We start from the raw sequence: 24806 nt of genomic DNA, 5'->3' as shown, positions 1-24806 counted from the left end.
TTTTCTGGTGCTACAGAACCGCTGAACCATTTCTGTTAATAGTACGCATGATAGGTCTGGAGTGGACAGTGCGTAAACTGAAGTTGTAGCCTCTGCTTTACTTGCAAAATAGAGTTGCATCTTTTATGGCTGAAATGAAGCTTGAATATTTAATTTGGAGTAAACACCTAACAGCTACTCGGAGAAAAGGATAGACATGCATTGATTAGCATGTTTGGAAGTCATACACTTTTGCTCATTTCTGTGTGGTTTGTATGAGCACAGATTTAATGTTACAGACGTATTTCGTCATCGCCAGCTCTAAGATGAGTCTCAGTGGCTGACAGTGGTGCGAAATGACAACCATCTGACAACCTTACGGTTTTAGTGTGCTTATTATAAGCTTAATATAGGATATTATAAGGGAAACCCAATATTTCTAATAACCTGTGTTCGTGTCATAGAGTACAACTAAACAACATAACAATAACATAACAATAACTGACAATCAACTCGTGATAGTGGTTATTATAATTGGTTATTGTTTTATCATTAACTTTGTTACCTTAATGCGTTTTTTTTTTTTTTTTTTTTTAGAACTGGTCTCATTTTGAATAAGTTATAACATCCACAAATTACTCTACAGAATAGTGTGGGTGTTTTTCCACAACACCTTAATACGAAACCTTTCTAAAAATAAATAAATAAAATAAAAAAATAAAAAATAAAGTAAGTATTCTGTGAGTTAGTTTTTAGAGGTTATGTAGGGTCGAGCGAGTCTAATCACGGTCCAACTTCAGGTTTAAAGACACTGATGCAGACTGTGAATGTGCTGCTGTCATCGCTGTTTGTTGTGAGGCAGAGATAAGCAGAGTGCGCACCGACGTTTAAAACAAGCAGCCCAGAGAGCACGAGCCGGTCCACACTGACGCAACAGGACTTACCCTTACCTGGATTCACTTATTGGGGCATACGCTGCGTGTTCCTGGCAACACTGGAGGATTGTTATGGGGCGATGAGAAAGAGTTTCAGCGATGAAACAAAAACAAGAGCAGTCAGTTCAAACAGCCTTCCAATCCCGTGCGTAAAGTCACCATCGCTGGAGCGTGTCTGGGACTTTGGTAACTCCTCTGTTTGCGCTCCGCAGAGGATCACAAAGTAGAAGAAAACACTTGGGCGTCGTCGTCAGAGATGAGAATGAGGAGGATCTTTAAAAAATATATATATATATTTGAAGTTATTTCCCGTCCGGTACTATGTGGAGGTTAAGTGAGAGTGCGGGGCAGTGTCGGGTAAAGAGGCCGAGGCAGGATAACCCCTCCTCTCTCTCTCTCTCCCTCTCTCTCTCCCTCTCTCTCTCTCTCTCTCTCTCTCTCTCTCTGTGTCGGTCTCCGTGTGTCTCTGTCTCACTTTCTTCAAGTGTTTTGTTCATTAATTTAAAATAGTTTACATATTCCTCATTTTAACTTTTCCGCTCATCTCTGTGTCCCTTTCTCTTTAGGTTACACGTACGCGTGCGCGCGCGTGTGTGTGTGTGCGTGCATGCGCGTACTGATCCCCTGCTCTTGGCGACCACTTTGAACACAAATTGAATAAATTAAATGAAATGCTTTTATTGCTTTTATTTGACTGAAGCCACATTGTTCTAACCAACATTTTCTTTTTCAGAATTCGAATTGAAAAACAAACAACGCCTATATTTGGCCTGTTAATAAACAAAATAGCGTTGGCTATTTGTGGACAGATGAAGAAAGTTTTCTTTGTGCTGATATTTTGCATATGTAATTGGGAAACGTCTCACCAGTGGTTGTTTATCATTTTTAAAACAACAACACGTCTACGGTCTACTTGGGAATAGCCTGCAATTTAAGATGATTGAAAAACGGCCTAAATCTCCTCTTTTTCGAAAATGTCCTGTCGCGTCTTATCTGAAGGACACCTGATACTGTAAAGTTTGATTGTTCATCATTTTGCTCAGAAAAAAAACTGCAGTTTATTGAAAATATTATATTAATTAGGAAGGAGTCTGGATTCACCTTTATTAAGTATATAAAACGTGTTTATCTTATTAAATGGGATTACAAGCCCCAAAAACGTCTCGTTTAATATCTCGACGATGGTGTGGTGCAGAAATGTAATTTTAGCGTCTTGTCAGAGGTGTTCTTTATTACTCTTACGCCACCTTTTGGCGGTTTGACTGCAGGTCACACAATAGAGGGTTCATTTTACACCGTGCATGTCCATGACCCCATGACGGCTTTTGGAAATGGATTGACTAAATGTAATTAATTGAGAATAAACTGTAGAAAAGCAACACATCCAGCATCAAGATCTGATTAAATTATGCTCCAAATTTAAATGATGGTGCCATGCCGGCTATTGGATCAACCACTGAGCTATAATCTCGGAATTCCAGCATTAGAAGATCCTCAGTTGAGGTATTTAGTTGCAATAATGTGCATTCCTCTAAAATCAAACTCCTAGCCTTTGAGAAAACACATGGCTAGTTCCATCACAAAAATCTTTAATTGCTTCAGAGATGGTCATTGTGTTTAAAATCACAGATGATTAAATTCCCTGGAGCCCCCTTATAATACAAGGACAGTCAAACATTGGCCAAATTAAGAATTGTATTAGGCCAATTGGTTGACCTCTATGTAATTACGCAGGCCTCTTAATAAAAAAAATATATACTTCTCTTTACTTTGACGTCGTGATGTGATCACAATTGTTTTATTGTGTTGGCCTCACTGTGGAAATTTGCCTGGATCCAGCCAAATCTAAATGTATGCCTATCTATCAGTTCAATACTAGCTACTCTCGTTCAATCTGCTATATCATTCTGTTAGTGGCAGACAGTCTTGCTAACTGATTTTCTCGCTTAGTGAATTTGATTAACAGTTATCTGTTATAAGTGTGTAGTAACACAATCCACCGGTGGATGGGAGCAAAGAGTTGCCGTGACCGACTGCGACATAAACGAAGAAGAAGACGTAACCGGAAGTGGCGACACGGACTCTTGTTGACAAATCCAGCTAGCATTTGCTAGGTGGTATGATATTTTGTTGACGTTTACTAAACCTTTGGTTCATAATGACTTCTCCAGAGAACAGGCATGGGTCAAAACGACCAGCGTCTCCAAGTGACGTAAGTAAATTCATAAAACACTGAACATAACCCGTAGGTGAAAGCTATAGCATACCTAGCTAGATAAGCTTAGCATCACGTTAGCCTGTTTGCTAACGCTATTCTTGGAAAGCTGTGCCGTGAAAGCTGAACACGTTTTTGTTTGCAGCCTGACGAAGTTTACTTACTCGCCTTTTTAGGTTGAGTTGAAACTTTATTGGATAAAACGTGTCATGCATTGTGCTATTTTGTATCAAATGGGATTTAGATAAACGGGCCCTGGGTAAATTTGTAGTATGTTTGACAATTTTTTGTTGAAAATAGAGGGTCTCTTGACTGGAGGTGTTTTACACAGCTAAGGGTTACTGACTGGGGGGGGTCACAGCAGTATCTTCTTTTTTAATTTACCACTAACGGTTTATTCTCAATTGTAAATAAATTGCATTAAGGCAAATGCTGGGCAGCGGCACTAATATGTAAAAAAAAGAACACAAATGTTGACAGGTATGCTGTTGTAAAGATCAAATCATCCTTAATGTTTTGTTGAGTGTGGGTCCTTTAACATTTCCAGAATAGAAAAACTAAATATTTACACAATGAGATTTTTGATAAATAATCATCGGTAATGTGGATATAATGACTAAGTGGGTAAAGGCAAAATAATAGAACAGCTACAACAGTCTGGTAAGTTTAGAAAATTACATCACTTTACTGTAATGCAGCCTTTAAAACCAGGAAAAGACAACACTTATACCATATTATGATATCCAAAATCTAAAACGATATCTAGTCTCCTATCACGTTATCGATATATTGTCCAGCTCTAGTTATACATATGTATAGGGGTCATCTTTGTGATTTAGGTTGTTATTTTATGAACTTTTAGGATTTTCTTTCCCCTGTCAATTTTGCAATCCTGTATGTGTGCATATGCTATACTTAGACAAAAGGCTCACGCAGACACTTGGAGTAGACCAACAAAATCCCAACGGAGAATTCTGAAAGTAAACGTCATCAAACATACATCCAAGACTGCAGGAATGATTCTTCTGGCACCAAAGGTGCCCCTCATACCCGATTAGTCTTCAGAGGGGAAAGAAACAGCCTCTAGTAGTGCTTTGTAAAAAAACAGTCATTTTGTAAATGATGTGATTATTATCATCCATACCATCATATTATGTGTTTAATGGAAGTCTGCTCTTGTTGAGTGCATGAATGCTACCAATCTTTTGCCTCGACAGGATGGGCCTACCCAGTGGGCATCAGCTGATCTGGGAAGCAATGAAAGGAAGCAAAAGTTTTTACGTTTGATGGGCGCTAGCAAGGTTTGCTTTGTTTATTGTTGATCACTTCAGTATACTTTCAGTTCACTTCATTAGGCCTGTAGTGCATAGCATAAAGATAAAAGACAACATACATGCCTCGTTTAGCTTATCATTGTCACTCTACAACAGATATAAAATGGGATTGTTTTCTGTTTTCCAGAAAGAACCCACCGGACGCCTCGTCATTGGCGACCACAAGTCAACATCCCACTTCCGCAGTGGTAAGCGTCTTTATTTAGCGTTTGTAAATTGTGTATTTGTTCTGCTAATGTAAGACATGTCCAAACTACTGTTCCTTTGCCACTTGCCCATGCTGCCTCATCTTTATGCCCAATGCAATTAACCTGGCTTCCCCACGATACATCCGCCACTCAGATCTATCCATGCATGGATAGGCCTGAAATGGCTGGGTGTGCCTGCTGTGACCGGTGTCTCCTCTGCAGGGCAGGAAGATAGGCAGATGAACCAGCAGCTAGAGATGCAGTACCAGCAGAGCATGGACGGGAAGCTGTCAGGCCGGAACCGGAGACACTGTGGCCTGGGTTTCAGTGAGGTGAGGGAGTCATTCAGGGCCAGAAGAGGGGCCAGCCAACGGCGAGATTTTAGAAATACATTTAAAATCAGCTATTTGATTTATCTGGCCAGACATAAAACAACCTTTAGTAGATGTACCACTGAGGGGTGCTTAGACTGCTGACTGGGTAGTACTTAAGCAATTTGTTTTTTTCTGTAGTTTTCTAATGAAACGATGGCCATCAATACATCTTCCTTAGATCTCCATATTATTATCATATTCCATCATCCGTGATTGAACACAGTATTCAATTTCAGACTGGTTTGACTGTAGGGACTGTAGTTTATTACATACTGTACTTTCATTTCACCGGAACCTTTTCCTCTACAGTGGTTTCCTTCTCTTTTAAACTCTCAGAAATATTGTGCTAAATGTTTTTTTTTTAATGATTCAAAGATAGAGCTAGGCTATATGGAGAAAATCACGAGATTCCTAATTATTGATAATGCAATAATATTGGAAGGTTGACAATTTGTGCTTTCACAAAACATTTACACCATGACACTAGTGATACATAATCCTCGGTAATATGGATATAATGATTAAGTGGTAAGAGGCAAATAAAAGAACAGCTAGAACAGTCTGGTGAGTTCAGAAAATGACATCACTTTACTGTAATGCAGCCTTTCAAACCAGGAAAAGACAACAGTTATGCCATATTGCCATAATATGATATCCAAAATCAAAGACAATATCTAGTCTCGTATCACAATATCGATATAATATTGATATATTGGCCAGCTCTGTTTAAAGCTATTAAACTAACTTTCTGCGCCTTCTTACTTTTCATGAGAAACTGTGTGTGTGTGTGTGTGTGTGTATATATATACACACACACACATATACATACATACTTTGCATCACAAAGTGTATATATATATATATATATATATATATATATATATATATATATATATATATATATATATATATATATATATATATATATATATATATATATATATATATAGCATTACTAGTAATCACAATATAGAATTCCAATAAATCCTGTGATGCAAAGTAAGTTTGTTTATGCAGAATATTTCATACAAAGACAGTAAAACTAAAAAGATAGAAACCATTCTAAAAATGAAAAGCTGAAAATAGAAGGTAGTTTCAGGATGTAACCACAAGGGGGATAATGATGAATGCTTAAGGGTTTGAGTCAAAGTTAGGGCAAGTCTTACTCGCGCTGCTTCTCCACCTCGACTAGATGATCCTCGAGGGTCCAGAGAGTTCATATGGTACAGGACAGTAATGGGGACGATGATGTAGCCGAAGCATTACGTCCATCCTTCAATGCCACTTCTTAGTTTTCTTTGTGTCTCACCCAGTTAGAGGCAACGCACCCTCGTCTTTTGTGTTGTCTTTAAAATGTTGAGCTGTGTATGCAGAGCAGGGTGTAGCGGGCAAAAAGCACACCCGCACTGTCATTGTTTCTTATGTAAGTACTACTCAAACAAAAAGGCAAACTTCTGCCAACACTGAACACATTTTCAAGGGGACATCACTTTCTCTTTTAATTTCATAGTTGTTTCTCAAAGACTTTATAATGGTCAAATCCAACTATCAACTGTCACTACCAAAATGTAACTGTCCTTTTAGCCCAAGGCTAAATATTCACCAAAATCCAGGGACATTTGTTTCCACTTTAGGTTTTTAACATATAACAAAAAACAAATCATCTTCAAAAATCATCTTTTTCTTCCTGACCTACAGCCTGAGCCAGAGTTGTTGCCCTCGCCACCAGTGGACAGTCAGACAAAAGCAACCGAGCCAGAGGAGTCAACCAGCGAAGAGGAACCCACAAACACGCAGGACGAAGGCAGCGATCCCAGCCCAAAGGAGCAGACCTCAGACCAGTACGAGGCCAGCTCAGACAGTAGTGAGGAAGAACAGAAACACGGCTGCAAAACGGCCTTTGTGAAGTCAGCGTAGGGCTGAGGGGGATGTGCTGGGAGGAATTAGTTTTTGTAATCTCAAATTTGTAATTTTTGACGTTATTTGTTTAACTGTAGGCGATCACCCATCATTGTAGTCCTTTTTACTGTGTAGAAATGGATTCTCTACACATGTACTCATCATTGGGCGACATCCTGGAGTGCATCAAAGTTGTCAAAGAATTATGTCTGCAGGCTAATACGCCAGCTTTTGGTTAAGTGGTGGTATATCAAATTAAGATGGCAAATAGTCCTATTTTTATTTCGTTCAAAACTTTTTAACAGTCGCTACATTTGCCACAAATTGTGTTGGGTGAAACAGGATTGCTTGCCATTCAGCATGATTGGTATACACATTGTACATTTTCTTGTTTGAAAACCAATAAAAGAAAGTGTCACTTTACCATTTCCACATCTTGGTGTTTGAAAACCAATAAAAAGAAAGAAAGAAAAGTAACATTTGCTGTTTTTAACATTAAAACTACAGTGGCATGCAGACAAAGGAGGTGGTTTCTATGTAAGACTTTAAAAAAAAAAAAATCCTTAGAGATTAGATACATGAAAGTAAATGTTTCGTGCAGGTAAGCTCTCAAACCAAGAAGCAAATGCAGATCATGTGGTCAAGATTTATTTAAACATTTAGTCTCTGAAGTCTGCATTGACAGGTAATAACTCAAACATGTTTTTTAATCAATCAGGTTTGTCATTGGTGTAAGACTAGTAATTCTGAGAGGGAACTGTTTATCATGTCCAGCAGAGGGAATGCAAACTGCCTAGAAAATTCTTCTAAATGAAATTATAATTAAATTAAACAAATCCAAACTGTAAAGAAGCCTTCATTGGATATAGTTTATTGGAAACTGTGCATGGATATTTTGTACGCTAATGCAACATCAGCAGTGCAGCAAAACTAGCACAATGATTGTCAATGACTGTCATTAAGGGCTGAGAAAATCAGAGGGCAAATACACAGCGTTCAGATGCCTTCACCTTTTTCACATTCTATGTTGCAACCTTATGCTACATTTTCCCACATCATTCTACACAAAAAAACCTGAGATGTCACATTGAGATAAGTATTCAGACCCTTTGCTATGAAACCTGACATTTAGCTCTGGTCCCTCCCACTTCTCCTGATCATCTTTGAGATGTTTCTGCACCTTGATTGGAGGCCACCTGTGGTTAATTTAATTAATTGGACATGATTTGGAATGGCACACACCTGTCTGTAGAAAGGCCTCACAGCTGCCAATTGACATCAGAGCAAAACCTAACTGTCTGCCTGCAGAGCTCAGAGACACAGATATGGGGAGGAGAACCTGAACTGTCCACCGACATCCAAGCTGAAGAGAAGAGAAGAATGGCAGAAAAGAAATCCACAAATCCTGGGACTTCATTTATAAAACCTGTTACGCAAGAAAAAGTTGCGTGAAGCAGGGTGAAATTTGTCGTCGCAACATTCCTCGCAATAGTCGGGATTTCTAAAGAATTTCCATGGGTAAAAATGTACCCAGTTTTCCGCAACCTTTTGACCACACGTGTGATCGTGCGTAATGCTCCCAAGGTGTTGTAGACTGCGTTGTAGTGAACTCCGATGGTATGCCCGTTTTCCGAACCTAACCCAGTTTTTGTTTTCCTGATCCCAACATTCCCGTTCTTGCTAAACCGACCCAGAGCCGGTCACGGCGCCCGGCGAGGGGCTGCCAGCAACGGGGAGAGGTGTGTGTGTGTGTGTGTGTGTGTGTGTGTGTGTGTGTGTGTGTGTGTGTGTGTGTGTGTGTGTGTGTGTGTGTGTGTGTGTGTGTGTGTGTGTGTGTGTGTGTGTGTGTGTGTGTGTGTGTGTGTGTGTGAGATTGTAGGTGTCTGTCTGTGGGAATGTTGTCTTTCTGCACCTGCTATTCCCACACAAAGTTACCAAATTGTTACATTGGTAACACTAGTAGTTCATGATTAGTTACTGTTTTTGAAAGGGTAGATGATCCAAAATCTTGTTTCTATTTTTTTACCTTTTTAATAATTGAAATTCCTCTCTTTCCAAAAAACGAAAATGATCATAAATTTGATCTCACAGGGGTAAATGGCAAATATGAACCATAGATGATGTATGTATCATTGGTAATTGAGCTAAATCTGTTACATTACATTATTAAGTTTGTGTAACAAAAATATGAATACTACACAAGGGTTAAGGCTTCGATCTCACAATCATTGTGATTGTGAGTGTATGTGTATGTCTGTGTGTGTATGTTCACACACATAGGCACACAGACATATGACATCCACGTACACGTACATACTACAAAAATACAAAGGAAGATATCAATAGTGTGCCCATACAGTAAAATTAGATTGTAGCAAAAAAAGGTGCAATGGTAACGTAGGGTAAGAGAGTTTCAGTGCAAGTACATTGTAGGTGCAAATTCTCTATCTACTCAAGTACAACAGGCTACACAATATATCAAAAATAGAAGAATCATTACTTAACTATACATGGACACTAATGAAAGACTTGAGGAAAATTTTACATTAAAGTTGAAAAGTGTCCATACAGGCAAAAAGAACAGGGTGGTGTATTGACCATACAGGCAAGCTAGTAAAATCAAATGGGCAGGTCCAAGAGTGACTCATACATATCTGTCCCCTACTCCAACTCCAAAAGGCCTGAATAAGGGCGGAATCATGACTTAAAACACCAAAGCAAGGCTTCTAGCTCAGGCTAACAAGCGTTAGCAAATTACCTTCAAAGTTGCAAAGAAATGAGGAAACGTAAAATTTGAAGCCTTTATCCAACTACCTACGTGGTGTCGTACTGCAGTGGTTCCCAACCTTTTTTCCTTGGCGCCCCCACCCACTCATGTCTAAGAAAAGCTGAGCCCCCCCCCGACCCCAAAATCAAAATTCAGGTAACTCTTGAGATATAGCCTTACTTTCTTTTTTGATACAAAGGAGTTATCAGCACTTTTCATTCATAAAATAGTGATGCTGTGGCGGCAGGAAAAACAAGGACGATAGCAGCTAGCAGCTAGCAGCTGACCTGATGACAGCAAGGGCATCAGCTTAAGAGGTCCCAGAGGTTTGGCTTACTAAGTAGCCTGCCTACAATTTTAAGCGAAAACAAAAATATATAGTTTTTATACAGACTTTTGTACACATTATATATTCTAGTGTATTATTATAATTTGTTTAAGATGTGCAAATATATATATTTTTTTACCTCAACCTTAAACCAGATAAAGACTTGCGCACCCCCTGTGATCTTTGCCGCCCCCTGAGGGGTGCCCGGACCCCAGGTTGGGAACCACTGTCGTACTGGATGCCCCGGACAACCCCCTGTATATCATTAACAGATACTTTAGGCAACTCGTGAACTTCATCTCTGCATCGTAACAGTCTACCGTCACTGTCTAATCTGTTTTCTTGCGGGAACCGGAAATGTCCAAACATCCTTACACCAATGTGAAAGTGATGCGTGCATAGAGCCTATTGTCAACTGTTTCCTTCAAAGTTTCATAATATTTTTAGACCTCATGGCTCATTATTCGGAACAAAACATTAGACCGGTAAATCTGGCCAATCAAAGCAGACTGGGGTTTTTCTGGAGGGGGGCTTAAAGAGACAGGCGCTCCAGAGCATCTAATACAGAGGGTGAATACAGGTGCATCTGTGGGTGCAGCAGCCATGGGGAGTATGTGGTTTTTTTTAAACATTAAAGCATGTAAACATGTTTTAGTACAAACACAAAATACAAGTATCATCCTTAAGATGCTAAATAATAGTTGCCCTTCAAAAACTATTAGCAAATTCAGATAAGTCATTAAAACATGCCTCACTTCATAGCAGGATGTGAGTCATTTAAGCTATTTGTCATTTAAAAAATAGATAGATAGCTAAGTAATGTATTGCCATTTCCTTTCAATACTTTTCTGCTCCTGTTGTCACTTATAAATAAATCACACATATAAATATTGAATAACTATTGTTGTCTGGCCTCCCATTTCAAAAGATGCACTTTTGAAAATAAACAAAACGATCAAAAAGAACATTCCATCATGTTTCTTTTGACGCATCATCATTGCATTCCACTCCTTTGATGAATCTTTAGCACATAGGATCAACACCCTTTAAAACTCACAATCTCACAATCTCAACCACAGCTGTCAGACACAGACACTCAGAGACATTAACAGAGCTTAACAGACAAACTGCCAAATCTTTACGATGGAGAACTCCAAAGTTAAACAAAACAAGAAAGGCAAGAATAAAGGGAAGAAAACTGTTATCCACCCGAACGGGAGTTCTTTCAGTTCCTGGAATAACAGGATTTACTCCCTTCGTGTGTGGAACGAGGCTATTATTTCTGCAGGGGAAAAGCCTCCACAGACCATACCCAAAACCATTCTCACCAAAGAGACCGAGAAACTGAAAGGGGACCAACCGCAACAGGCTGCTACAACCACGGATGCTCCACAGCCAGCTGCTAAACCCGAGGATGCTCCACTGCAAGCTGGTGCTGCACCCAAAGGTTCTTTCCAGCAGGCTGCTACACCAAAACCTCTTCCACAGCAGGTAGCTTCCCCAGAAAATGCTCCAGAGAAGGTAGCTTCACCTAAAGATACTCCCCAGACGGTTGGTGCTACAAAACTTAATGACATTACACCAAAACCCGTGCCACTGAAGATCCTTAAACGGACGGATTTTCTACAGCATGAAATTACCATCAAGGTGGCTCCACAGCCAGCTGCTAAACCCGAGGTTGCTCCACTGCAAGCTGGTGCTGCACCCAAAGGTTTATTAAAGGAAGCTACAGCAAAACCTGTGAAGGTTGTTAGATGGAAGGATCTAGAGCAGGAAATCCCCATCCAGGTGGTTCCACAGCAGGCTTCTGCTACACCTGAGCGTGTATCACTACAAGTGAATACACCTTCAGGTGCTTCACAGCAGGTTTGTGAGGCCTCTGAAATGACAAGGGGCACCGTCCAGAGGAAAACACTTTGGAAAGTCCCACCACCCTACCGTACTCCTAAAGATGCTTCACAGAAGGTTTCTCGACGGAAGGGTGCTCCTCAGCAGGCTGCAGCTACACCTGAGAGTGTATCACCACCTTCAGGTGCAGCACGGCAGGCTGGTGAGGCCAGCAACCTGACAAGGGGCCCTGGCCAGAGAAAAACCCTTCGGAAGGCAACACAACCTCACTGTACGCCTAAGCAAAAACACTTGGCTAGGGCTTGGGCTGGTAAGGTTGAAGCCGATGATTATAAACGGGGCCCAGTTCAACAGAAAAAACTTTGGACACCACCAACCTCTCCAAAAAAAAGAATTCACTGGACAGCACCAACCTCTCCAAAAAAAAGAATTGACTGGACACCACCACAGTTGCGTGAAGCTAAGGCAAGTGGGGATGAAGCCAGTGATTTTATGAGCCGTCTTATGCAGCAGAAAGATATCTGCACAGCGCCACAAATCTCCACTCAGGCCTGTGATGAGGTGGAGGCTTCCTCCCAGCACGCCGTGACGGTGGTCCCGGAGCTCCAGCCTCAGCAGCTCAGCAGCAATCAGACAAAGATCAACGCACTAAAGGAGGAGAACGAAGCTTTGAGATCCTCCCTCCAGCAGGCGAGCTGCGACAAGGAGGAGAAGAATATTCTAAAGGAGGAGAATAAAGCTTTGAGAGCTGAAGTGGAGCAGCTAAAACAAGGGCTCAAAGTAAATAAAGTACTCCACGATGAGGTCAATCGGGAGATCGTGGAAAAGATCAGCGAACTGGAGAGTCAGCAGCTGCAGTGGCAGGTGGAGAGAGCCCGTCTCCTCCAGTCGCTCAGCGACATCCAGAACACCTTGCCGGAGAATACATGCAGCGGTGGGAATGACAGGATTCAGAACCAGATTGAGGACCAAGGGGAGCACATGGACAAAGGCAACAAAAAGACCAAAAAAAACTCTCTCTGGAAAAGAATCATGAGGCTATTCAAATAAACTGCCAGCAATATGCCACCATGTTTATTCTCCGAGCTATCCCACCAACCCTCAGCGTCCTCTACCCCCCTATTATTATTTCCCCCTCTACACTCACCTAAAGGATTATTAGCAACACCCTACTAAGACCGTGTTAGACCCCCATTCGCCTTCAGAACTGCCTTAATTCTTGGTGGCACTGATTCAACAAGGTGCTGGAAGCATTCTTTAGAAATGTTGGCCCATATTGAGAGGATAGAATCTTGCAGTTGATGGAGATTTGTGGGATGCACATACAGGGCACAAAGCTCCCGTTCCACCAGACCCCCAAGATGTTTTATTAGGTTGAGATCTGGTGACTGTGGGGGCCATTTTAGTACAGTGAACTCATTGTCATGTTCAATCTGAATGACTCAAACAGAAATCGAGACTCATCGGTCCAGGCAACATTTTTACAGTTTTTAACAGTCCAATTTTGGTGAGCTCGTGCAAATTGTAGCCTCATGTTCCTATTTTTAGTGGAGATGAGTGGTACCCGGTGGGGTCTTCTGCTGGTGTAGCCCATCCGCCTCAAGGTTGTGAGTGTTGTGGCTTCACAAATGCTTTGCTGCATACCTCGGTTGTAACGAGTGGTTATTTGAGTCAAAGTTGATCTTCTATCATTTGGAATCAGTCGGCCCATTCTCCTCTGACCTCTAGCATCAACAAGGCATTTTCACCCCCCAGGACTGCCGCATACTGGATGTTTTTACTTTTTCAAACCATTCTTTGTAAACCCTAGAAATGGTCGTGCGTTAGAATCCCAGTAACTGAGCAGATTGTGAAATACTCAGACCAGCCCGTCTGGCACCAACAACCATGCAACGCTCAAAGTTGCTTAGATCACCTTTCTTTCCCATTCTGACATTCAGTTTGGGGTTCAGGAGATTGTCTAGAACCTGGACCACACCCCTAAATGCATTGAAGCAGCTGCCATGTGATTGGTTGATTAGATAATGGCATTAATGAGAAATCTTACAGGTGTTCCTAATAATCTTTAAGGTTAGTGTATATTTCTATTACTCTGCAGCCATTCATGGAGAGGTGATCTCTTGGGTTTTCTCCGGGTGTCTCTGGTTCTCCCACAGTCCAACATCCAATCCGACACACAATCAATAAGAAGTACAGTATGTACTGTATAATTATCAATAAAAACAACTTAATCAATCTATATCTGAATCTAAATGTATTTCATCCATATATAAGTTTTTAAGTTAAGTTTCTAAGCATGACAGAGTGTTGGAGAAGACTTATAAAATAAGTATTCACAGTTGTTTTTTTAAACAAACCATATCAACATATCAAGCGTTTCATTTGGCATTTTGGTAGAAGCAAACTGCAGGAAAGCCTACATGAATTCCCATTTTTTCATTCTCTATAGATTCTAAGTCAAACAATGGAAAATAAGATTGTGTGTTATAATCACTGCTACTGGAAAAAATAAAGTGTATTTTTGCATTTCAACACAGAAAGAGCTTTTAACTACACAGGTTACTGTGACTCCAACAGCAAAGGAGTCCCTGTAGGTTTAACCTAGCCACATCACAGTCATGCCAATAATGACATTAACGTTTACTTTGTCAATTGGCTCTCAAAATTAAAAAACAAGAACATTGGTAGCCAAGATGACATGTTTACTGCTGTTAGCATGTAGCTACTATAGTTAGCAGTGGGCACTAATAGAATATAGCAGCAATTTCTACAGTCAAAATAAAGTTTTTTAAACGAAATATTACATAAACAGAAAATGTTTCAGGAGTAATGTGAATTGGGGAGAATTTAACGACACTGGCAGCCAAGATGATATATTTTACTGCTGTTAGCATGTAGCCAGTGGTTAAATTGGCTTTTGTAGGGAGGGAGAGCCCTTATTTACGGGGAATGGTCGTCATTCAAAATTGCGCCGTAAAATGACTTAATGTGTTTTTACACCAAAGGGGCTCTTTTTCCAGTATTAATGTGTAAGGTAGGGTTGATTAGTTATTCAAACAAAGATAAATACTTTACAATTCACTTACTTAAAATTTTTGTTTTTTTTACCTTTTATAGGCTAATGTTAACAGGCAGGCAAGGGATCTCACCCCAAAAAATGTATGAACTCACTGTTTGAAAATATTGGTTGGGAAATATGTAAACATCTTTTTAAACAAGAAAATTATGTTGATTTAAGAGAATCCGAAACCACTATTATAGCCTTTTTAACAGTGATTGGCTTGCCCAGCTTGTTAATAGCCAGTGTATGTTCATTTTAGCTTCCAGTTTGTTAGATGGCACCAACATTTGGTCTAATCATAACTGTATTGCTTTCATCTGTTTATTCTCCTTTAGATCGACTTTTCTAATTATATCTGAGTCAGCACACATGTAGCTTAGGCATCATTTATTCTTCCAACTTTTGCATCTTTTGTTGGGGAAGTAACATCCGTAAATGTGCATAATATTCCCCTTAGTGATACTTTATTCATTTAATTTATTAATAAACACCTGGACTGTAATATTTCAGATGTTTGAGCAAGATTTCTGCTCATGTCCAAAACTTTGTGCACATTCAAAATATAACTCATCCCATCTGTGTTCTCTGAGATTTGGAAAGTCGTGATATTTTGTGAAAAATAAAGTTATAAATAGGCTTATAGCCTACAAGAATAAAGTCACTATATTTCAGAAAATAATCTATACCTGCACCATAGTCTGCTGTGATTGCTCTGCTGATACGGTAGATCTCAGACCGTCTGACACACACAGAGCCCCGTTTGAGACGTTTTGGGAAGTGTCTGTACGCTGCTCTACATCGGAGGTGGAAACCCGAAACTTATGGCAGAAATGCACGGAGCACAAACGCGAAACATCTGCCGCAGCACGTCGACAGCAGAGCGCATCCATAAACCTGAAGCTGCACAGTTTTTTACAGCGAGAGTGGACACAAAGCGACGTCCGGTTTCATATTTGTCAGTCAACTTTTCAAAATACATTTGGGGTTACACTCAAAACATTCTGAAGCCCCGGCAAAATATTTGATGCTGAAGGAGACGGAGCTGAGCTCCGACAGGGTGTGTTTTGGACCTGAGGAGGCGGAGCTGCGCTCCGGCCCAATTTAACCTCTGCCGATCTGGAATCGAGGTTATGAGGTCATAAGGAGCAAGGTTACCTCACATTTCTCTGCCTTGCCTGTCATCCACAGCAGCCCAAATAGAGCTACAACCATGGCTGCAAGCTGGTCAAGGCCACACCCCCAAAATCATTCATCATTCAATTAAAAAAAGCAGGATCTACAATTTTCTCCCAGTATTTTTTCACTCCACCACCGCCTACTTGCACACTCAGTGTGTAAAAAAAACAAACACGTTGTAGCTTACCAGTAGTAGCATGTAGGTAAAAGACACAGCGTAACGTAAGCTACAGACAGCCTCCAGCTGCACTTTTCTAGGAGTCATCACCATTTTTCCTTCCTGTGAGTTACGTAAACAAACCAACTGTAAAGCTTGTGGACTCTGACAGGACTTGGTGCATTCAGATACCCCTCTTAAACCCATGGTGCATTCAATTGCACCTTGTAAACTCCTGAGAACTGTAAAGTACCCTTCTGTCATCTAGTGCAGTGGTTCCCAACCTTTTTTCCTTGGCGCCCCCCCTACTCATGTCTAAGAAAAGCTGAGCCCCCCCCTAAACCAAAGTTGAGGTAACTCTCGAGATGAAGCCTTACTTTCCTTTTTGATACAGAGCAGTTATCAGCACTGTTACGTTTCTCCGCCATGTTTCATTCATAAAATAGTGATGCCGTGGCGGCAGGAAAAACGAGGATACAACAAAATATATAGTTTTCATACAGACTTTTGTATACATTATATATGCTAGTGTATTACCATAATTTGTTTAACGTGCAAATATTTCTTTTTTTACCTCAACCTCAAACCAGATAAAGACTCGCGCCCCCCCTGAGATCTTTGCCGCCCCCCCTGGGGGTGCCCGGACCCCAGGTTGGGAACCACTGATCTAGTGGCTCTTATTGTGGAATTGCCGTGGCAGCTGGAAAAAAGTAAATCAAAAGTCAAATTGAATCCTCATAGATTTGGAGGATCGTGACACCCCTATAAAACATACATGGAATAAATCAAGGCCGGGGAAAATGCTAATTATGCAAACATTGTGGTGAAACTAAACTGATTTTAGATGGCCTTGTTTCAAACATGCTATTTCATCTATATCAACTAAGTGTTCCTATTACTAGGTTTCTAGCCGAACCCTTCCTCGATGTGTTAAGTGTGTATTTGGTGGAAACTTTTTAATGAAAAGTATTTTCCATTAGTCTGAAAGGCTGCTTCTCCTCTGTATGTAGAAATATAGAGTCATCACGTAGGTAGCTGTTTCCACCTAGCTAGCTAACAATATTATATACAAATATTATTTTTTTAACTGTTCTTTTTTACATTACTATTTTCTTTGGATGTTGTATTGTATATACATGTTCAAAATAAATGCTATAAATAAAAAATAATAAAAAAAAAAATATTCAAATGAAAAACGTAAAATTAGTGGCATTTGATCATTCTGTTGCGTATGTTCTGTTCATTAACCTTATGACCAATGTTTTTTTTTTTTTTTTTTTTTTTTTTTATAATTGTATGGTAATTTAATTATATTTTTGAAACAAAATTGACCTTCAAGGATGGACACCAAGTAATTAACTTATCACATTTATTTTCTGTAATTAGTTTTAACATGTAATCGTTAATCATATTTTCCAATGCATTTTAGTTGATTGCCAGGACAATGGATGTTATGTAGAAAATATCCAGTTAAAGTTGAACAAGCATGTCAAGCCAAACAACGTAATAAATAAAGGACTCGTGTCAAAACATTCCTATTGTGTCTAAGCATGTTGGCATTGGCTTTCATTTCAATATTTTATTCACTCATAAAAATACATTCCAAACTACGAAACGGCTAATTGCAGATTAAAAAAAAGCAATTCACTCGTGTTATAAGTTATTGTTGCTTAATTGTGGTGTGTAAGTGCAGAAGCATGAACTTGATTCCATTTCAAAACTCCAAATGTGTTATAAAAATGTTTTTTGTTACAAATAAATCAGTTAGTTGAAAAATTGATTAGATCCATTCCCTTAAAAAAAAGTCTTCGGTGGTGTTGTGCTGGTCGTTCCTGTGGTCAGTGTTCTGCGGATGCTTTGGCTGAGGAGAAAACACAGTGAAGACATCAGTACTTCTTGTTGTTTTCAGGTACAAACTTCTTTAATTTGCATCAGAGTTGATTCATTTTTGATTTTGTAGGTTTCCAGTAGATTTCACAAGCAAAAACGGCTCAAGAGAAAATGTTTAAAGTTGGAAAATCTGAAACCTGGGGAACGGTCTCAAATATTATTTGCAAAAAAACCTCATTTACAGGTGTTTGATCCATGTGATTCTATATCGCAGTGAAATACTAGAAGCAGCACAAACCACTGTGCATTAATAGTCTGCAAGGATTAAATCAAGTGACTTTTTTTTGTCGTTCATAAACACACAACTCACACCAACGCCACTTGCATAAACAATTTGTTTGTTTTTATATTTATTAAATGTGTAGGTAGGTGTGTATGCATGTGCGTTTATTGATATGTATTTATGTATTGTTGTGGGTGATTTGGACCTTGAGTCTGTAATAAAAGTTTTGATTGATTTTGATTTGATTTGCAAATAGAAGGCCGCCACATTTCACCAAAGCAGCTCTAGGATACTGTACGTGTCACCCAAAACAAATAAACCAGGACTGCACACAGATGTTTCAGAGACTTGAAACAAATGGGGAAGAAATTCCGAAAACCAAACTACAAAATGTTCAAAGGTAAAATATATTGTCAACTCATTAGCTTTTTTGTTCTTACAAATTAATCTTTCTTGTTATAATATTCTTTTTTTTAGAAAAAAATTACATTAAGATTTTTAGGGGGTTAAGAGTCCTCTTTGTCAACAATCTGTGCACATTCCTGACCAAAACTAAACGCCATGTACTGACACATCCAATACAATGAATCAACACCACCCAAATAGGGAAATGGCCGGTACCTGGAGCTCACCGACGCTGCAGCCACTCAGTCCCTGTACACCAGGGACAAATCACATCAATCTGTCTGAGATAGCAATGTATGATTCCTCTGTGTGTGTGTGTGTGTGTGTGTGTGTGTGTGTGTGTGTGTTGTTGTCCTATCTTCGTGAGAATGGATTTGAGGTTTAAAGGACAGTTCTACAAAGTGAGGCGGCTTTAGGGCTGACTTGCTTTTAGGGCAAAGGTTAGCATTAAAGCGTAACTCTCGTCAAAATGCAACTTAGGGTCTTTTTGTGAATGTACCAGAATCAAACTTTCGTTTAAAAGCATATTTAGGACAGAAGCGCCACTTTTAAGATTTACCGTATTTGTATACACAAACAATGTTGTCAATGCTTTCGTTAAGGTGTAAAGCCCCTGGTGATATTTCGAGCAAAGTTTCATGTTGTGTCGAGCCTGCTTAGTGTTTTAAAAATAGCTATTTTGAGGCTAGCATAAAAGTGCCCCTAGGACTCGCCCATCCAAAAGGCCATTTGACAGAAAAACCAAAATACGGTAAATCTTAAAAGTGGCTGTTAAATATCATTTTTGTATAACGCTCTTATCAATACATTACGGTAATAGTGTTGGTTGCTATATTTGAGGCATTGCGGTTTTACGTTCTCTCATAGCTGCATGTATGCCATGTATGCCAGTTGAGTGAGTTCACGTGTGTGCAATGATTGAGACGGATGAACAGAGCCGTGCATACTAAATAAATAACTATATGGAACAAACGCTCCGCTCATACTTTCACGTCAAGTTAAGCCTGCACAAGTCAGCTAACTCGACAGTGGCGCTTCCATCCTAAACATGCTTTTAAGCGAAAGTTTGACTTGGCTACATTCACAAAAAGACCCTAGGTTGCATTTTGGCGAGAGTTACGCTTTAATTGGAGGATAAGGGCTTAGAGAAAGCCTTCGCTGTGATGGTTGATGCTTAGTTTAAGGGCTACGGGATGCATTATGCTCATTAGGTGTGAGTACACTAACCTGCGACCAGTTTGCTCTTGCGCGAGGCCTCGGAGGCCAGCGCGTGGGACACGTTCATGATCCTCTCCTGCTGCTGTAGAGCCGAGTCCAGCTCACCGAAGTCCAGAGGTGCAGACGGCTGTATGTTCTGATAACTGTTGAAAAGACACAAACACTATAAACCAGGGGATTCACGAACAGCACACGGACTAGTATGCATTACCATTTAGGCCTTCATTTCCACCTGGGATACAGTTAGATCTGTATTATACTTATACCCATGGCAGACATTTTGAACTCACTGTATATCAGTGCATTTGTCTCTATGAGCAGAAACAGAATATTTAACTCCAAAACATCCTTCCTTTGCATACTAACACTGTCCCAGTGTTTAAAGTAAATGCCCCAAAAACAGGAACAGTATCAACCCAACCCCAGTCTCATTATTTGAGTGCGGTGTACCTAGATTTGGCCAGGAGGTTCTTGATGCGTTCGGCCCGGCGGGAGCGTTCCTCCAGCTCCTCTGGACTCGGAGGCTCATCGGGGTCAGACTCGACGTAGCGCTCTGGGATGAGAACTTTTCGCGGTTTGGACAGCTGCAATGTTGGAGAGACGGTTAGTCAGTCTTGATGTCCCATAATTTAGGGAACGCCATGGACAGTTTTCTCCAGTTTTAAGTAATTTGCTTAGTAATATTTGGTACATTTTCCATAATGACAGTTAAAACTTCCATCTCAGGTGTTACTGCTACATCAATGAGGAGGAGCTGAAACTAAAGTAAAAACCTTTGAAAAATCTAGCATAAATTTAAGCTTTTCTCATAATTTGAAATCATTACCTGTCATTTATAAAGTCAGTATAAAATGCACCGTTCCCCATTTATAATATACCTAACCTGTCATTTTGTAAATGATGCTTTTAAAGCTACAGTGCATAGTTTCTGTCTCCCCCATGAGGAATTCTAAGTAATGACAACAACACTGTCGGCGTGTCCACCTGATAGAAGCCCCCCTTAAGAAAACATGATGGACCGTTGCATTTTAAAAAAATGCTGCTGATTGAAAAATTGTCTATTATCTTTTCATGCTGGAAATACAAGTAATAGATAAAATATACTTGGTCAGCCAATTTCATAAATACATTTTTTTTTTACATCTGACAAATAGGACTGGAAGTAGAGAGAATAATGCACACAATAGCCTACACCCATTAATTTATGTTATGAAAGATCACGGATGGTCTCCAAGATAAACTGTAAAGTGCAGATTTAACCCGATGGATCAGAACAGTGGAGCGGTGAGAGGATTAGTATCTTTTTGTGTCCTCACTGAACTGCCTCTCGCTGCCCTGCCACTCGTATTTTCCACGACTGATGTTGTGTACCTCTCGGCTGATATCCAGGTCATAGTCGAGAGGCTCCACATCCACCTCTTGTATCCGCGTGGCTGTAGCCGTCACCCACTCTCCTGATTGGCTCCTCCCTCTCTCTTTCGCTTGATTCCACCCTTCATCGCTCTGACCCTCTGCAGCAAGTCGCTCCTCCCGACAGTCAAACACCTAGAAACAGCAGAGTCCTGATTACAGCTAGCCCGATGACTGAGAGAAACAGATTTGCCACTATCATTTAAGTCTTAAGTAAAGTTAAAGTAAATATAAATTCATCACAAAACCTCAGTGTTTTAGGACATGTGTACAAGTTGTTGGATGTTTAATTTTATTAGGAAAATTGATTATGAGCCATTTATATTATTGCCACAAATTAACCAGATTTTTATGTAGACAGTCTGTAATATCCAGGGAAATGTGTGTAAAATATCTACTTGATTACTTTATAGCACCAAGTGTCAACATTAGATCTACATCAGCCTACATAGCTAAAGCCTTTAAAGCTTTGCACTTTTGCAGAGCAAAAACTATTAGTTGATTACTCAGTTATTCAACTCAAATTAAATTAATTTGCAAATATAAGTCATTTTTAAAATGTACAGCTTCAGCTTGTCAAATCTGAATACTTTGAATACTGGTTGTCCTATGTCTTCTATGGTAGTAAATGTAATATCTTTGGTTGTTGGATCAGACAAAACAACCACTTTGAAGAAGTCAGGGGGGAGACAATTTTCCAGAGCAAAAGGTTGAGAAAATAACCTGCAGTGCAGATGAACAGATAATCACGATAGTTGCAGCCCTGTATTTTGTTTATAGATCTGTAAAGGTTAACACAAATGATGTTTACACTCTTCAATAAAGTGAAAGAAAAGACAAACCCACATGGAACAGTGGCAGGAAGAGCGAAGTGGGGTAGTGAGGATCTCTTTATGGGGAAATGCTAAACTAGCATTGGCAATAGCACGGTTGTAAAATGAAAGGGAGGTGTCTCCACTATGGTTACCAAGGTCATTTCTACACTATATCTTGATGTGCCTCAGGTAGAGGGAGGCAAACGCTAATCTGAAAGGGAGACAAATATGAATTTTAACATTTTTGTGCAACCAGGAATAATTATAGCAAGAAGTTTAGTCCAGGGATTTGAAAGGATCATGTTTAGTGTCTTTGCCACAGAGAAGACCCAGGCAGATGATCAGTCTGTGTTTCTGGAAGCTGTAATTACACACATACCACATCCTTCTCTCTTATGTACACCAGCACTTTTGCATCTACAAAAATACTCCTATGACTCTTGGTCTCTGGTGTGTGTGTGTGTGTGTGTGTGTGTGTGTGTGTGTGTGTGTGTGTGTGTGTGTGTGTGTGTGTGTGTGTGTGTGTGTGTGTGTGTGTGTGTTACTTGTGAGTAATCATCCAAGGAGCATCAAAGCCATGCATGCATCCTTCCCACTCCAGTAGCCTGCAGCGCGGTCTGATCTGTTGGTGTGTTCACATGCTCTGGGAAACACTGCATCCCATGCATTTTTTGTGCTCAGGAGAATCAATCACACACAAAAGGATAGAGAGAAGGAAAAACCATGCAGACACAAATTCATCAAACCCCAGCCAGATTAGGAAGAACACAGCCAGGAGGAGGTTGAGAAGCAAGAAACTCTTTATTGTTGAGTGCAGATCTCTACACGATAGAAAAGAAAAGGGAAGAGCTGTGCGTTTGCTTCTCAATAACAGAATTAGGTTTTGATTAGCAGTTCACTTCTCTAAGTTCTCTACTATATTTCTACTCTTCAACCGAGCAACCTCCTGTAACTATTTTCACTTTGATCTGATATATTGTACCGAGCTGTGGAAGGATAAAAGCAATGGGGCAGATAAGCTTTCGAGATCAATACTTGTCAGAAAAACAAGGAGTGGACAGCCACGCCATAGAGAATTAAAATTGTATGACAAGCACATGGATCTGTTGGTCTGATGAAACAATAGATTTGGTATCTGGGGATTTTTTTGTTGTTATTTTTCACTATTTTCACATTGAAATCTGTTTAACACAAGGTGTCCAATATGGCCACTGCACTGTCCCTTTCTTACTTTCCCATGACAAGTTGTCCGCTCCTTGTTGATACATATTCTTATCTTTTTCTTGCATTTCAGCCCTGTTGCTTGAACCTGTCCTGTATATTTATGATGCATAAATCGGCACAGCATAGGCCACTTAAAAGTCCTCAGATGAGTACAGATTCTCTTCCCAACTTTAATTGTGGCAATGCAATCAACCACAGTCAAATGCTAAAATGAATTGTAATCTGCACAATAAAAAGGCTGTATTAATGAGGATGTTAATTCAAATATAAAATGGTGTAAACATGTTTTATGCTGGTGGAGTAAAGAAAATAAAATATGCTCTGGCGTTTATGGTTATATGCACTGAAAAGAGGTGAGACGTCATAGCAGAGGATTACAGACTGTGTATTGCTCACTGTTACAGGGGAAATTGAATTCAAGGATTTATGGGAAATGTAGTCTGATTACAGGCAGATCTCACCGCAGTCTGGTTATGAGTGTGTTAGTTTGTAATCATAATTGCAATCTAGTTGTTATAATGCGTCATGTTACCTTAATGGAAGACTTTGACATTTAGAATTACTTACTGTATCACTTTATTTACCCAGGCATGTTAGCATTGTTAGCATTCCATACTGAAACCAGGGGCAAAACTAGATTTAGTTTAAATGTCAAAGTATTCCTTTAGGGGTTAAAACATCTTCCCGTCTGAATTCTGCTATTACACAGACAAAGCAACCTTAAAGCTAGCTCTCGCTTCGTTTTCATGATTCTGAAGTTGAGACGCATGCTTTAAAACAAACCACCATTAATTACAATGTTGATTAAGGAGGTCAATTTGGGACAAAGGCAAAAACATTGTCAGCAAAACAAGGCACTTGGATTTCATTTAAAGAAAAAAAAAGCAGGGAGGTGTGAGCATGATTTGTGCCACTCGCATTGCATCTTTCTTCATTTCATCAACCTGAATACTTTTTCTTTTTCCAACATTCCCCCCACTCCTCTATATGCTCTATATACCAAATTTCTACAAAATATAACTGTACAACTGTATACTGAAAATATCCCTCAGTAAATAAATAAAAGTGTACAAGTACACGGTACGTAGATGTACATAAATGGGCTCTTCTCTCTACTTTCTGGTGATAAAAACAGAGAAAGGAAGGCAAAGTGATGCCTTCCTTTCCCTCCTTTTCTCAGTGGATTTACATTCAGAATTGTGTCAGTGAGGTCCCACCAGGGGGCAGTGGTAACAAGGTTCACTTTAACCCCTGAACCTTTAAAAATATAAACCGAGAGCAACTATCCCAGTCCAAAGCTAGCCCAGCATTCCTTCAATTGCCTTTACTCGTTTTGTCTCCCGTTGTTCTTAAAGCATTA

The 24806-nt window shown here is 39.8% G+C and overlaps 3 protein-coding genes across 9 annotated transcripts in view; 1 reads left to right on the top strand and 2 right to left on the bottom strand.

Moving 5' to 3' along the window:
• LOC114559752 (transcription factor SOX-6) overlaps nucleotides 1-1254 on the bottom strand; it is a 112897-nt gene extending 111643 nt beyond the window's left edge. Inside the window, exon 1 of one of the 2 annotated variants that reach the window (XM_028584602.1) lies at nucleotides 924-1254. The gene's annotated coding sequence lies outside the window, so the exon portion shown is untranslated. The remainder of the gene's footprint in view (nucleotides 1-923) is intronic. The other variant, XM_028584601.1, reaches the window with a different exon arrangement.
• Nucleotides 1255-2929: 1675 nt separating this feature from the next.
• Nucleotides 2930-7350, top strand: c8h11orf58 (chromosome 8 C11orf58 homolog). The gene is made up of 5 exons (XM_028584605.1): nucleotides 2930-3126; nucleotides 4347-4430; nucleotides 4591-4651; nucleotides 4874-4983; nucleotides 6724-7350. Exons 1-5 carry the CDS (start codon nucleotides 3073-3075, stop codon nucleotides 6940-6942), a joined length of 528 nt encoding a protein of 175 aa, XP_028440406.1. The 5' UTR covers nucleotides 2930-3072; the 3' UTR covers nucleotides 6943-7350.
• Nucleotides 7351-17667: 10317 nt separating this feature from the next.
• Nucleotides 17668-24806, bottom strand: part of LOC114559918 (pleckstrin homology domain-containing family A member 7) — a 156044-nt gene continuing 148905 nt past the window's right edge. For all 6 annotated transcript variants that reach the window (XM_028584949.1, XM_028584950.1, XM_028584951.1 and 3 more), the window contains 4 exons: nucleotides 21369-21542; nucleotides 20448-20581; nucleotides 20007-20140; nucleotides 17668-18122 (listed from right to left, as the gene is read on the bottom strand). In XM_028584949.1, coding sequence (XP_028440750.1) covers nucleotides 18100-18122; nucleotides 20007-20140; nucleotides 20448-20581; nucleotides 21369-21542 — 465 coding nt within the window. In that variant the 3' untranslated portion in view covers nucleotides 17668-18099. The remainder of the gene's footprint in view (nucleotides 18123-20006; nucleotides 20141-20447; nucleotides 20582-21368; nucleotides 21543-24806) is intronic.

The sequence above is a fragment of the Perca flavescens genome, chromosome 8 (genome assembly GCF_004354835.1).
Source record: "Perca flavescens isolate YP-PL-M2 chromosome 8, PFLA_1.0, whole genome shotgun sequence".
NCBI classification, from domain to species: Eukaryota; Metazoa; Chordata; class Actinopteri; order Perciformes; family Percidae; genus Perca; species Perca flavescens.
The sequence above is the reverse complement of the archived record's forward strand: the minus strand, read 5'-3'. Positions and strand labels throughout refer to the sequence as shown.